The sequence below is a fragment of the Anguilla rostrata genome, chromosome 3 (genome assembly GCF_018555375.3).
Source record: "Anguilla rostrata isolate EN2019 chromosome 3, ASM1855537v3, whole genome shotgun sequence".
In the NCBI taxonomy this organism is placed as follows: Eukaryota; Metazoa; Chordata; class Actinopteri; order Anguilliformes; family Anguillidae; genus Anguilla; species Anguilla rostrata.
In genome coordinates this window covers 41,650,224-41,666,151 of record NC_057935.1, presented here as the reverse complement: position 1 = coordinate 41,666,151, position 15,928 = coordinate 41,650,224, and the positions used below count along the sequence as shown (strand labels likewise).

Here is a 15,928-nt window from a genome sequence, read left to right as displayed (position 1 = left end):
CCAACAAAGTGCCCTGCTGACTGAGCCAGGGCTGGGGGGGACGGGACTCATCTCACACCTTACACAATCCTGACCCTAACAAGGTCCTGCAGAAAAGAACGTGCAGAGTCCTGTGTGTGTAACCCCTTTCACAACATCGCAAATGTTCTGGAAATTATGCAATATGTGTGAACAGAGCTGATTTTCTGTGTAAGATGTTCCTCCAATTTTTGGGGTCAGGACCATGGCTCTAGGGCGAACGAAAGCATGCAAAAAGCATGCAAAAGGTTATGACTTTCTTATGCAAGACCTTTTGTTTCTGGCACAAGTATATAATAAATACTTTATTGAATCTGCCTTCTCAACAAGTCTTGCACAAATATGAGACTTTGCACATGGAAGATATTGGAGCTACATTGTTGGCAAATTTGAACATTTATTTTAGGAGTGGAGTGGGCGGCATGGTGGTGCAGTGGGTAGCACTGTTGCAGCAAGAAGGTCCTAGGTTTGAATCCGGCCTGGGCCCCGTGGGTTTCCTACAGGTACTCCAGTTTCCTCCCACAGTCCAAAGACATGCAGGTAGGCAAACTGGAGACTTTAAATTGTCCATATGTGTGAGTGTGTGATTGAATGGTGTGTGTGCCCTGTGATAGATTGGCAGCCTGTCCAGGGTGTATTCCGGCCTCTCACCCAATGCACGCTGGGAAAGGCACGCCTCACCACCCAGCCCAGGATAAGTGCATATAGATAATGGGTGGATTTTAGGAATAATCAATGTCACTGTCCTTGCTGGTCATGGTTTTGTCTATTGCAAGAATACTATTTCAAAATTACTTGTGTGCTATTGAGTATTTCTCCCTGGTAAACATCTGTGTCATGCACTTCAGCACTGTTGCTTTTTTATACAATGTAGTAAGCACCAGATATCAATGGCTGATATAGCTAGCTAATGAACTTGGCTATCAGAATTATTTACATTGCATTTTACTGAGAGCCATTCCACATGAAAGGTTAAGCTGATAAGCCATGCTTCTATTGTTTATCAAACATTTGCCATTTTGGATCATATAAATTAGCTACACTGGCTAAACATGTTACCATGTGTTATGTATATAGGATGTACATAGCTGGTAATTAATATCATGTAATCCCAATACTATGTAATCTTGCATTGCTTTCGAGAGTAGACATCCTGTCTTGCCTAATCTATCCGGAATGGTCATGTGACGTGTGAACAGAGTTTACACAGAATTCTTCTTATGAATGAAAAAAACCACAACTTAACCTGGTTAATTGAACCTGGAAATGTTGTAGGTTCCAGGTATGAGTGGGGTTTATGTTTTGTGCACTTTTGTGTCTGAGTGTGTGTGCTTGCTAATGTTAGTGTATGTGCATGCATGTTAGTGTAAGAGTGTGAGTGAGTGCGTGTGAAAGGGTGAGGTGTCAGTGCTGATAACATTGTCTTATGGGCGCTGGCAGAAGGAGCCTGTTGGATGAGGTCATGTTTGGAACTGGAGGGAGAGTAGTTTGATAGAATGGAGGGGCTGTGCTCTTTATACCCCCTTCACCTTTGTGCAACTCACCCCCCAGCTCTCACTCTCTGGCTTTCCTTCCTTGTTTCTCCAATGTCTTAATCACTGTTCCCACCCATCGAATCCTGCCCCTAGCATCACTCAAACACTCTTCCTCTCCTCCATTGTGTTCCTGCGGGTATCCCCTCATTCCCCCATGAACAGAAACAGGAAGCCGTATTTAGGTTTCCTGTCAGTTTGGGAGGGAACAATCGATCTCTCTCCCTCTGCCCCATCTCACCCTGAGTGTGGGTGATTTGCTCTTGGCCTCACAGCAGCAGGTCTGGAGCCTGTGAGCAGATACACTGCAGTGTTCAGGACTGAGACTCGGTTTGTGTTCCGGGGAAGAGGGCATGGGGTGGGGTGGTGGGTGTGGGGTTTCAGGGGCGAGGCAGTGGAAAATGGCCTCTTTACATTGGCTATAGTTGATTTGAAAACGAGGTCATGATTACATAGGACCTTAGGACTTCTTTGTGATTTTTGTGTCTGCATTAATTCTGGGTTTTTATGTCTGTTGCTAGTGGTAAGAAGAATTTCTGTGGATAAGTTTTTATTTATCATATTCTTCTATTTTAAAGATTATATTTTTTGATTTTTTGGGACTGGTCAAGTGGTTATCTTTATGACATGCCATTTTCCAGTGTGGGAAAATCAGCATTTGCTTGAAACAGTCCTACAATCTTTATATTGGGTAAACTGCCCACAGCCTTTCTCTGGAAAATACTGAAATGAACAACAGAAATACTGAGGTGCTTCAGTGAGTGGAATTCAGCAATGTTTCCCTACAAACAAATAAATATTGGGCTGGGCTCTGTGGCTTAATGTGGGAAAGGGAAGCCTAAAACACAAAAGCAGGGGCAGGACCAAAAAATACAAATAGCCCAAATATTTAGTAGTCTGGGACACCCCCATCCTGTCACTCTATTTGGCTTCAGTCCAACTGATTCAGATTTTTTTGTTGTGTAGCTGGCATACATTTTATCAGCAGAGATCATGCTCTCCAGACAGGTCTTGGGACTGATCATAGGGCAGGAAAGTTGTGAATAGCCTGTGGTGACGTTTATATTTGCATTGCAGCCCTTAATCCCTTCAGTATGATCACCCAGCAATTTATGTACTGCTTCTATGTATTAGAGCATGCTATAGCTAGAAATCCCCAGTGCTGATTTGACCATCCCACAGTCCTGCCCACACAGTGTGACCTAACCTCTAATCCTGAATTAAGGGCTGCGGATGAACTTTGGTTTCGGAGAGGAGCAAGCTGTACCAGTATAGCAGTCTGAGATGAGGTACTCAGATCAGAGCAGAGATGAATAGAAAGAGCAAGGGAGCAATAGAGAGGGGGAGGAGAAATAAAGACCAAAACCTTTGAGTGAGCAGTGCTTAAACAACTAACCTCTTTTCTCCATGAGAACAACCTGCTATCTCACCAGTCTGGCTTCCGATCCTGGCACTCAACAGAGACTGCCCTCTTGGCTGTGACGGAGGCATTTGCCACTGCAAGAGCCTCATGCCTCTCCCCTGTCCAGTCATTGCATGCAAAGATATACGGCAAAGTATAACTTTCATTTACCACATTCATGTGTCCCAAATATTATGGTGCTCTGAAATGGGCGGCTTTGTATAAAAAATTCCCATGTTTCAACATGTCCCATGTTAGTTAGAGCCCCGATCTCCCCTATTGACACTAAAGATTATGATGTGGACAGGAGGTATACACCAAAGATTAGGGTGTGGACAGGAGATATATACTAAATATCAGGATGTGGACAGGAGGTATAGATGCTAAACATTAGGATGTGCACAGGAGGTATACACCAAAGATTAGGGTGTGGACAGGAGATATATACTAAATATTAGGATGTGGACAGGAGGTATAGATGCTAAACATTAGGATGTGGACAGGAGGTATACACCAAAGATTAGGATGTGGACAGGAGGTATAGATGCTAAACATTAGGATGTGGACAGGAGGTATACACCAAAGATTAGGATGTGGACAGGAGGTATAGATGCTAAACATTAGGTTGTGGGCAGGGGGTATAGATGTAAAAGATTAGGGTGTGAACAGGGGGTAAAGTCTGCCTCTGGTCCCTTGGGTTCACCCCTATTCACCACAATGATGTAGCTCCTGGGGAAAAGAAATAGCCCCAACTCAACACCCCCTTATTAACATTGCATAATCAGGACATTATTGTTTATTTTCTTATTATGATACTATTATCTCCCTAAATATGTAATAATTAGGAAATATCACTTGCCTTTATATTTTATGTTGTATTTTATGTTTCGCTTTTGTGGTCAGCTAAAAACTACCCTTCACACCACCCCAAAGAGCAGGAAACGTGTTGCACCCCCACCAGTAGACAGATCAGTGTAAGATAAGTTTGTTGGATGGATAGGTACTCTGAGGCTTGCTTCATTGGCACAATCTGGCCTCACGCGTCAGTGGTCTGGTTCAATGGGCAGCGTGCGCTCCGTCATGACATCATGTCTTTGTGTGAAATCCCAGTGGCATTCATGGCCACACTCTCGGCTTAGTCCCAGTACCGCTGGCTATATCAACAAGTACAGCTTTTAAAGGGCAGGATAGTCGCCATGCTACTGGGGAAAGAGCTACCCACTTACAAATCTATTGTTATTACTATTCATTTTTAAAACTGTGGTGCTGGGGCCTTGGCAAGAGAACTATGAGGATGAATTTAGGTGCAAGCAAACTATGTGTGCATTTTGAAAAGGAAAATTATTTAATTATTCATTTCAATTGACTTATTTTTTAACTTCATGATGTTTTGAGTGAAATGCATTTCTCTTTTTCAGCCATTTTTATCTCTGTATCTGTATCAAAAAAAGCCACATTACTGCATTATTTTCTTAAAATGTATAGCAAATTTTCTTGGGCATAAAAGAAAAAAATGCAGCTGCCATTTTGTGTTAAAAATGTACAGCCACTTTGCATGCTCTTTGCTTTAACATGCAGAAGCGTGATGAGGGAGGTATAAAGTAGCCATGCAAAGCACCAGCAAGGATTCAAGTACTTCCTAGTCTTGGTTCTCAGCACAAAGCATACAAGTATGAGAGTATAATCCTTACCACTCATTTTCATCTCTGCAGTTTAGCCACTGGCCAATCCCCTGGACTGTACCACACCATAAGATGGACTGTGATTGGCTGAACTGGAATTTCAGGGGTGGGAGGTTTGGAGCTTATGGACACAAGCCTCTGGAAGTTTTGGCACATCGACAGTAGGGCATTGGCCCTGAGCCCTCTCATCCCTCCACAGCATGAGAACCGAACAGAACTATGGAAGGAAACACCACAGGCAGAATGCCTTTCACACTATTTTGCACCTGCAAAATCTGTATCCTCCACCTGGAGCATATAGGACAGGCCAAACTACTGCCTGAATCAACATTTATTCTTAACTGTGACAAATGTAAGAATAACTTATTTCTCAGCAAACACAATTAGGAGTTAGGATTAGGAATTAGGATTTCTGAACTAGTCAAACGGTATTTATGAAGAGAAAGAACTAAACCTTGTTTAAATTGCTTAGTTAAAATTATTGTATGCATTGATGAATCCAAGCTATTATTGGCAGTCTCACCATAATGAATTATTACACTGCAGACATGCGTTTTGAAGATGTCTTGTAGAGAAATTCTACAGTCTGTATGACACATGACCATGTCTGATTACATGCAGGATTATGACAGAACACTGCTGCACTGTGTATCAATAATAACAGGACCTGTTCTATGATACTATAATTCTGAATGGCTATGGGAGATTACAAGTGGTGTTCAGAGGTCTGTTCCAATTAACAGTATATGTTAAACGCAGTAAAATTAGTAATCGGCATAATGCATATATTATGCATCACCCTCCAGTGATGTCAACATAAAACATAATAAAAGTAGTATTAAACATATTGATATATATTTTGTGACCTTCCTCGCCAACGGAGGTTGCGGTTGCCAATACAAGAACCAGTACCAGTACAAGAACCAGTGCAGTGAGTCCCGGGGTCAGTTAACAGAAAAATAATTTATTTGTATTAAATCTTGGGGGAAGGGAAAGCAAAAAAATAACTGAAAGTTATTCCCGGTCGGGGTATCAATCTTCCTCTCCAGGGTGAGTGCACTCCTCCTGGAGAGACAAAGGGAACAATGGTTAGGAGCGTGTGATTGGGTACTGGCCAGCCCGGTCCAGGTCTGTTTCCTCTCCTTTCTCCTTCCAGCCTTGTAGGACTTGTCCTCCAGCCCTCTGTCCTTTCAGCGCAAAGAGACCACTCCCACAGTCAGACAGTGTGCCAGCCCTTTTGTTCCAACCAATTCCACAGTCATGTACAGCTGAAAGTTGCAATCATGGAATTTTTATTCTTTGAGTTGGCTCACAGCCGCTTACCACCCCAGGACCAGGTGAGGCGTGAAGCCAGGCATAGTTTCTCTCCCTAGCCCCAGCCAGCCTCTCACTCCTTTGTGCTGCTTCTTATAGTCTGTTAGGCAATCTACTCGAGCAGTCTCAGGTGTGCTGCAGCAGAGTGGAAAATTCCACATACCTGCACTCTGCTGTAGCCCTGTCCTTGGTGCTGATCTGTGGAAGCTCACCTGGTCTGCGGATTGCTGTCCCTGGTCCTGAAATCTTCCAACATCTCATTTGGGAGGTAATGCCCACTCACCACTTGCCCCAGTAGTCGCCGGTGGCGGTAGGCCCGGGCGCCCTGGTGCTTCTTGTGCTCTCCTGTGGAGCACCGATAGGGCCTTGGGGCGCCACAAATTATATATATTAAATATTGTAAATATATTTAGCAATATATTTACGATATTTAATATGATAACAATATATCATATGTTCAGTTCTATTGGATAGAAAAATCTATTGGATTTTGTGGGAACAATAATGTGTTCAGGGGCATGAGAAATATTATACAAGGGAACTAGGGCATTGAGCATTACATAAACACTCTGTCAGTGTGGCATTAAACAACACCAATTGGCTGTGATTTAACAGTTATTTTTTTTCCCTGCTCTAAAAAGTTTTTCATTGAAGGATAAAATGTCAACAATTTAGGCAACTGGATAAACAATTTTCCCTTTCAAATAAACTCCTGTCAATTTTCCCACATTTAAGTGAATGTTCTGTGGAGTGTGCACAATGTACTTCAGTGAAGTCCTATGTTAGAGTATTTGGGAACTCTTCTGTGAAAAATAAATAAAGGAGTATTTATACAAAACAAAAGCATAACCATTCAGAGAACCATTTTTCCATCTGAATTTTTAGAATTAGTCATTTACACAAGCCTGCTCTTTTTTCAGTAAAAGTTAGAGTTAGTTGGCGTTAGAGTCTCTTCTCAGAGATGTGATTGGTACAAGATACAAGGGACTATCAGAATGTAGGAAGTGCAGTAGTGGACTGGTTTTACAGGCTTTTCCACTGTTTGTATTTTCACATATGATTGGCACCATGATGAGTAATTTCAACAAAATGATCCTTGTAGTAGGGTATATCGTACTCAAGCTTCAGTATGTTCAGTATTTTTCACATTTTGTTTCAGAGTCTAGAGTGTTCTACAGTTCTATTGAAATAGCAGAGAAATTAAAGGACTACCAAATCAATAAATGCAAGCCCAGTTCCAAAACTATTGTGTTGCTCTGCTGCTGTGCATGTTTTAAAAATTTAATTTTGTCTGTGTTTTGTAATTATTGAAAAAGCTATTAATTTCCATCAGTTTTCTTTACCATCTCCACATTTAGCTATGTGAATTGTCCTGAGATTCTTTGATCCTTTTTTTATATTACCAAAGCAGCATTTACACAACTTGGGCAGGAGGAAGCTGGATACGAGCTTGTGATCTCAGTTCCTGCTGTTTCTCACCCCACACCCCAGAGAGCACATACAGGGCCCAATGGGAGTCTCAGTGTCTAAACCTCACAAGGAACATAAACATGCTCAGGAATGGAGATTGTCCTCAAGCGCGTACTTTGGATGAGTCATTTCTCAGGCTGACACATCAAAACATGTCCCGTTAACCCCCAAATGTAGTTACAGCCTTTTCAGTTTGCATCATTGTCTTTTTGTTTCATGAATCGTTGTTTGGCACCATGTACAGACTATGACTCAAATAAATACAATTTCTATAGATCGTAATGTATTTTTACATTCAGTCCACAATGATGTATGAGGTTCTTATGAGTAACTTCAAGGGAATGCGTTTTGAAATCAAATATCACAAACTACTACCACACAGGCTGTAAAAGATGACTGCTGAGAATTATTTCTCAAAGAGTGATTGCACTTGCTGTTTCAGTATGGTTGTGCCTACTACAAAATTATGAAAAATGTGTCCTGGGGTTGGTGAAGTAGGTTTGTCCATCTCATTTGCATAAAGTATTCTATATCCAAATTAATTTGTACAGCATAGCTGCACCTGGCTCATGAAAATTGGATCAGACTGTCAAACTAGGCATTGCAAATGAAATATGAATAAAGATTCAGCAATTACATGGCCTAACTTTCACCTCAAATATTTTCAGAAACATATTTTAGTGGTCTGTTTCGGTGAAATATGAAAAAGTTTATGAACAGGCCGCCATGTTTCATCGGTTTGAAAAACGTTTGGCCAAAACCAATCCAGCCAATCAGGTGCTGGTAGTTGTATTAAAATGTAAATGGGCAAATCTGTGGGCGTCAACAATTTTCTGGCTGGAAATCTTGATTGACATTTACATGGTGTAGTTGTACCTCCAAAAAGGTACTCTGATATGACAATTGGGGCAGAGTGGAATGCAAAAGCATTGGAAAGCATTTTTCAAACATTAGAGGGCACTACCAATACGTGTTCTACCAGTTTTTTTTTCTGCCAATTGATATTATTTCAGAAATGTTTAAATAACGACATTGATTAAAATGTTTCATAAAGTAGGCATACAAACACATTTGCATTTTTTACATAATCAATTCAGAATTTATGAAGAGGACAGAAGTTCTTAATTTCCTTTCTGTAAATAGCCAATTAATTGAATTGCCATTTTACAAGTAGGGAATGTATTTAGCTGGCTAGCTGTTACTGACATTTTATATTAATAAAATATGCAATCCTACAGCCTTCCCAAAGGATTTATTATTTTACAAATACTACACATTTATGAAACCTTTATAAATCATTCAAAATGATTTATTTGAGACTTTTTTTTATGAGGGTGGCAAATATGTGTTATGTCACATTTGAAAACATTATTTATCATGTAATGCAATGGAATGATTGTGGTGACAATGTTTGCTTATCTGTGGTCCTCTCATTAAGATAGTCAGCAGGAAATGAGAACCAATGGAAACCCTTCATGCAAATTAGGGGAGGGAACACATATGCAGTACGTGTGCAGACATCAACTTCAACAAAACCTTTTTTTAAAGAAATAAAACATATAGAGCTTGAGAATGGTGAAATTCTCTGGTGTCACGATATGTAATATACAGATATATATTATATATTTGGGATTTTATATATTTATAAAGTGTGGTAATCAGTAAAATAAGGAATTTAATGACATTTTCATATTTAAATGGGAATTGTGTCAGCAGTAAAACACACATATTGACAGGGAAAATTATGGCAGGATGAGATCAAAAAGAGGCTTTTTAAATAATACTACCCATTTAATAGTATTGCTAGCCAATAATATAAAGCAAATTAAAGCATGGTATTGTCAACGGCTTTGACTGTATTATAAATTAAAACCCATCTTGCTATTTGCTTGCCACAGTTCCAACTTTTGATAATATTCTTTTTCCATTGACTTTCCTAGAAAATCAATAATCTAATATATCAATATCTTCACCGGCTGTAAAGTTGTGCTCTGTGGTTCAGAGATATAAACTCCAATTTTATTTCCTGCTGATACAGATCACTTATTGGGCTCAGAGTTGCAAAAACCTCTCCACCGTATGTGTTCACACTGCTGTTTGGACAAATATGATACCTTTCTTGAATGGCAAGGTGAACTTTTAGTATAATCACAGTATAACAAAAAGTATAACAAGTGGAAGAAAAGTCAGGGGCAGCTGGGCCTACCCACTACTCTGACTCACTGGCTAGCAAGGTGCTGTATCTAAAGTAGGCAATTACACCAGTCATGTTTGAAACTCTTCAGCCAACATGGTGAACCTACCATGAATCAACAGGCTGTAAAATTGACATCGGTTTTGTTTAGGGTTTAGTCATATTTGTTTTCATAACTCTTATTTTTGGTACTTACCAGTTTAGACTGTATGCCACTTTTGTGCTCCAAATACATTAGTCATTTAGAAGTGGACTTTTGTAATAAATTAAATAAATATATGAAATATAACACATAATAATGCAATGATCTGTTATTTTACTCAAAATTTCAAAAGCAATTTAGAATACAGCAGATTGAGCTCTGAAAGGAATATTAATGTCCCTATGTTTATCCAGCATGCACACTTTCCAAATCAATAAATGTATCAGAGTTGAATCATTTTACTTTATCATCACATCATCACATACTTTATCAAGCTTAGACTGTCAGTTGTCCATAGAGGTGTAGCGTAAGTGAAGCGTAATTCTAATGAGTTCAAAAATGTTAATGACATAAGAAAGGGCAGGTATATAATATAAAATATGATATTCAGTGCTACTTCTCATGTGGCAAAGGGAATAATGCAGTGGATCAAAATATAAATTAAAAATCTACATTTTGGGGGGAAAGATAAGAACTTAATTTAAATGTGTTTTTAAAATCCTCTCAAGTGTTACTACCAGAAATGTCTTTTTCTGTGATTAAACTCACAGAACAGCTTTGACAGCTTTACAGAAGTTGTAGCTATAGACCTGAAAATGAACAGATTGCTACATGACTGTAGTTAACAATGCATGTCCAATCTGCCTGTTAGAAAAAAAAATTAGTGTTGGCCATTATTTTTAAAAATGTTTCTTTTTAGCACCTAATTTAGCGCTTAGTTTATTTTCAGAAATGCATTTCAGATGCATCACAGTTATTTCACTTCAGTTATTTCATGTGCAGTTAACAGCACACCTTTTTGGAATCGCTCCCCTCGTGGCAGGGTCCCATATGCTCCCCATTTGTGTTTGTTGATCCTATTGTCTCCTGCGTCACCAAACGTCGCCCTCTGAATAAAGGCCGTCTGGCTCCCAGCTTAAATATTGCAGCAAACTAAAAACCAACCATCAGACCAGATTCATTCACATCTGCTCAGTGGTGCGACAGGGACAGGGCTTTGGGTGGGAAAGAGAGACAAAACAATTTCACTTTACAGCGCAGAGCGCCAAGAGAAGGGGAACACCACCACACTGGAACATTTAACTGTGGCAAGTTGCCCATTTGATGCCATTAATCTATATAATTGTTTTGGATGGATGTTTTTACCACAAATTAGCCATGATACCATTCTAAACTTTGTTTTGTGGGGTTCTTTTTGGGGTATGTGTATGTTTTCTTTTTTGAGAAGTGGGGGAGGGCTTGGGTGTTGCTAAACTGCTCTGTGAACTGCAGCTCGGAGACCATTTTGTAATGTGTTCCTGTGGCAGTACTTTTGTCATTGCAAGTGGACAGAGGGTGAGAGAACACAGGCCATTATTTTCATTGTGAGGGGTTATGTGTATTTTGTTTAGCACCAATTTGCAACAAACAAAAAAATCTTAAACCAGCTGAATGCTACATTAGAGCATACCCACCTGCATGCACTACAGAGTTCTGTGGTTGCTGTTACTCCCGCTCATAATTTGATATTGTAAACACTTGTTTAATCTTACATCTTATTTTCCTTACCATCCTCCCCCCCACCAATCCCACACCCCCACCCCCAATCCTCTCCACCCCCTATCCTCCCTCTCCTCCTACCTTGCAGTGCTGACCACTGAACATGGGTGACTGGAGCTTCTTGGGAAACATTTTAGAGGAAGTGAACGAGCACTCGACAGTGATTGGCAGGGTGTGGTTGACCGTGCTCTTCATCTTCAGGATCCTGATCTTGGGCACAGCTGCTGAGTTTGTCTGGGGGGACGAGCAGTCGGATTATGTTTGCAACACCCAGCAGCCGGGTTGCGAGAACGTCTGCTATGACGAGGCTTTCCCCATCTCCCACATCAGGCTGTGGGTGCTCCAGATCATCTTCGTCTCCACGCCCTCGCTGGTGTACGTGGGCCACGCCGTGCACCACGTCCACATGGAGGAGAAGCGCAAGGAAAGGGAGGAGGCGGAGATGAACCGTCAGCAGGAGATGAATGAGGAGAGGCTGCCTCTGGCGCCCGACCAGGGCAGCGTCAGGACCACCAAGGAGACCAGTACCAAGGGCAGCAAGAAGTTCCGCCTGGAGGGCACGTTGCTGAGGACGTACATCTGCCACATTATCTTCAAGACCCTGTTTGAGGTGGGCTTCGTGGTGGGACAGTACTTCCTCTATGGCTTCCACATCCTGCCCCTCTACAAGTGCAGCCGCTGGCCCTGCCCCAACACTGTCGACTGCTTCGTCTCGCGCCCCACCGAGAAGACCGTCTTCATCATCTTCATGCTGGCGGTTGCTTGCGTCTCCCTCTTCCTCAACTTTGTAGAGATCAGCCACCTCGGACTGAAGAAGATCCGCTTTGTTTTCCAGAAGCCCCCCCAGCAGCAAGCAGAGGGGGGGCTGGTTCCAGAGAAGAGTTTGACCTCCATGACTGTCTCTTCCATCCAGAAGGCCAAGGGCTACAAACTGCTGGAGGAGGACAAGCCTGTGACCCACTACTTCCCCCTGACAGAGGTGGGGGTGGAGGCAGGCAGGCTGCCGACACCCTTTCAGACTTTTGAGGAGAAGTCCTGCGTGGATGAGGTAGGGCCCCCTGAAGACATGTCCAAGTTGTGTGATGAGACCCTGCTCTCCTATGTCCAGACCACTGAACAGGAGGAGGAGCAGAAGCAGGGGCAGGAACAGGACAATGAGGAGGAGCAGCAAGATCAGGAAGAAGAGGACGAAGAAGAGGAAGAGGGGGAGAAGCCACCCACCAAGACTGATGTGGAGGCTACTGAGACGATAGAAGGCACCAGACCGCTAAGCAGCTTGAGTAAAGCAAGCAGCAGGGCCAGGTCAGATGATTTGACAGTATGAACCTGAGAAACAGCAAGTGAATCAATAGAAGGTAGCACAAGGGAAAAGCCAATAGTCCTTTTATAGAGAGAGAAAAGCCTGACTCTGACTGAGACCAGAATTAATGCCAGCTAGTCATTTTTGGACATGACTACAGTACAGTACAGTACTGTACAACACATTAAATAGGGATGGGGGGATGACCGTGTAAGAAATTTGGTTGTCTTGAAGACAGTGAAAACATTTATATTATGTTGCCATTTTTGATAATGATAATTTTGTCATTTATCACATTTATAAAACTTTTTTAAATGCTAAATCAAAAAAAAAAAAAAAAAAAACAGGAAAGCTTGAAGAAAGCGTAGTGAAAAATCTTGCCAGTGCTGTTGGGAAATGGAAGTTTTTATTTAAGAAAACACAATGTGCTGTTTTTAAAATAATCTTTTCTATCTGAAGAGTTTTAACAAACGTATTTAATATGACTGATATTTACATTTTTGACATTAGCCAAATACAAAAGTGCTATGTGTGGAAAACCACTGATGTCATGCGAACCGCACTCTTTTTAAACACAGTCGGGGTCATAAAAATGATTGTATGTGTTTTACATTTTTTCGTCACCTGAGCTATTCATTGATTCTCAACTAATTGAAAAGATTTAGTGAAGCCATTGTACATACAACATCAAATAGAATTGAGAATTCAGCGTGTTATTAATGTGACATTGAGCAAGTGATGCTGGATTCATTTGCCACACATAGGTTAGCAAAGAAAAAGAACAAAGAGAAAGTTTGGATGACTTGTAACATGTTATTTTTTTCTAAATTTTACTTGTTATTTTCCGAAACTTCCATCTCAATTCTTGATGATGTTAATATACACTCAATTGAACCATGGAAACCACCGTCAGTTAAATCTTTTTTTTCTTCCTGCACAAACCGCCATGATGTTAAAGTTCATGCCTAATCAGCATGAGTATTGTTGAACAGGAGACAATAAAAACACGCTCATTACTGAAAACAGGCATCCTTGACAATAATGCAAAAAAAAACAAAAACATATTTTAATCCTTTGTTGCTTCATGTGCTTAAAAATATAAATTGCATTTAATGATCATTCTACCAAAATAGTTTTAAACTGTGAGAGTCTGTGAACTCACACTGGACAGAAAAATATATTTATAGATATACTGCACTGGAAAACTTTGACCTCAAATATAGGCGTTCGATGCAGTCCTATTCTCATCCAGTGCATCTATTCAAGGGATTTTTGGTAAATTATTTTAACCTGCAGTAAATATAAGTATATATTCGGAAAATCAATAATACTCATTTTAATAAACGAAATGTATAAATATATTTATTTAAGTTGTATGAATATTTATTATTTGTAATGTTATTTATTCAATTTGACCAAACTTTATCCACCTTGGCATTCAGGCATGAAAGCATTACCATATGAATAAGTAGCAGACCTTTCCATAAGCCATTATACAGAGGCATAAACAAGTTATTGCTGTTTATTAAGATATGCAGTTTAACATTAAGTTATTTGACAAAAAGTATTTTATTTTTCTTTTATCCCATTGTTAATCACTCTTATCACTGTTTTACTGTTGCAAAATATACAACTTAATAGAACAAGTCAGAGATTATGTTTGTCTTTCTGTATAATCACATGGCATGACTGTATGGAACCTGCCTGTTGCTAGTAGAACAAGTTGTCTTGGCTTTCAAACTGAAATTCACCTGTTACAAGTGCCTCAATGAGAAGGCTTCTTCAGATACTAGCTAAAACACATAGAAATGTATAATTATACTAAAAGAGTGAATCTGAGTATATGTTTCATGCACAACATCCAACATACGTATTACAGCAGTATAAACAGTATTAGTGACAGGGAAGGCAATGCCATAATCTGTATTTATGTCTATTTTTCAGTCGCTCTTGTTAAGAGTGTTTATCCTGTTGTGTATTGCTTTGCTCTTTTTTGTGTAAATCCCTAAAAATTTATTTTCCATACACTGCTGTCTTGGAGAAAAACATACTCTGGGAATCGTCTATTCAATGTCTGTCTGATTTTTGAGCTAGAAAATAATATACTTGTTCATATTGCCTACCCACACAACCCAAACGGCCAGAGAACTTCCAACTCTGTCAATCAAGTGCCTTACTTAGCCTGTGCAGTGAATGGGCCTGAGAGTAATAATGCCTTCTTTAAAAATGTACTGAATAACCATTTACACAGATGAACATAAATATGCATGGTCACAGTTTTCCTGATAATGTAAGCGAAAAAACCCTGTGAGTCTAAATGCACATACTGTTTGGTCTCAGGTGAACAGCATATTATCTCAAAGCCTTAAAGGAATGTTCCATTGAATAGGGACCAGGAAAGATGACAATCCAAGGAAAAGAAATATGGCAAATGTTCATTATCACAGCGGCACCTAATCCAAGGGGCAATGTTCACGATTGTGAGGGTAAAAATCTCATTTGTCATCCTCTACTCCACTCAGGTTTTCCAGGAGCAGCAGCATAAAATAGAAAGATTACCAAAGTTTTTAAAAGGAGTGCATTGTAGCAACTCTAGGAATATTCAAAACTCTGTTGCTGAGACAGGTCAGGCAACTGTGAAAAGTATTTCCCTGATGTAACCATTTAATCAATGCAAAAACTACATTTCCCAGTTGAAACAATAATGAATACATTTCTTCTGCTGTCTCTCAATGCAACACAGTGTTAGATGAAGAATGAAAGGATGCTGAGAAGGTCAAAACATTTAAGTACAACAGCAATAATATAAAATGAAATCAATAAAATAAAGGTGCCCTAATCGCAGGCCTTCTTAATCCCATTTATTAGTTGTATGTTGTTAAATATTTCCAAACTATCTTTTTCAGCTTCCTTTTGTAATTATTTTGCTTTATTACCAGAGTAATTTCAGTCACACACACACAAAAAAACTTTTACTAACTTGTAGTCCTCTTTTGATCATAGTTGTGTGCAATCATTGTTTGAAAACTGTGAACGCATCCAATAAAAGGTCAAGTGTGGTCCAATATTTGAAGTCTCTTTGTTGTTCCTGCATGGTGGACACCCACACCCACACCCACCAAGTAGCTATCTGTGTATGTATATATTTATGTATTTTGAAATTGCTGGACCCCTGTTGATTTTGTAATTTGTTTATATTTTCTTTTTCTAAAACTTGTAGACATTATCATGAAAAGTCACAAAACATTTCAGGCAAATAGTGATCGGTGGAAATT

At 39.9% G+C, this 15,928-nt stretch overlaps 1 protein-coding gene across 4 annotated transcripts; it reads left to right on the top strand.

Annotated features, from left to right (window-relative positions):
• Window positions 1-287: 287 nt before the first annotated feature.
• Window positions 288-15,718, top strand: LOC135250874 (gap junction alpha-8 protein-like). 4 transcript variants are annotated; one of them, XR_010329041.1, is made up of 3 exons: window positions 293-558; window positions 2,984-3,106; window positions 4,665-7,233. XR_010329041.1 is itself a non-coding variant. In XM_064327643.1 (2 exons), the coding sequence occupies exon 2, from the start codon at window positions 11,457-11,459 to the stop codon at window positions 12,675-12,677; it is 1,221 nt and encodes a 406-aa protein (XP_064183713.1). In that variant the 5' UTR covers window positions 292-558; window positions 11,442-11,456; the 3' UTR covers window positions 12,678-15,718. The 4 variants fall into 4 exon arrangements, 1 of the variants encoding a protein (XP_064183713.1); XR_010329040.1 differs by having other exon boundaries at window positions 300-558; window positions 2,963-3,106; XR_010329038.1 differs by lacking the exon at window positions 2,984-3,106 and having other exon boundaries at window positions 288-558.
• Window positions 15,719-15,928: the final 210 nt, after the last annotated feature.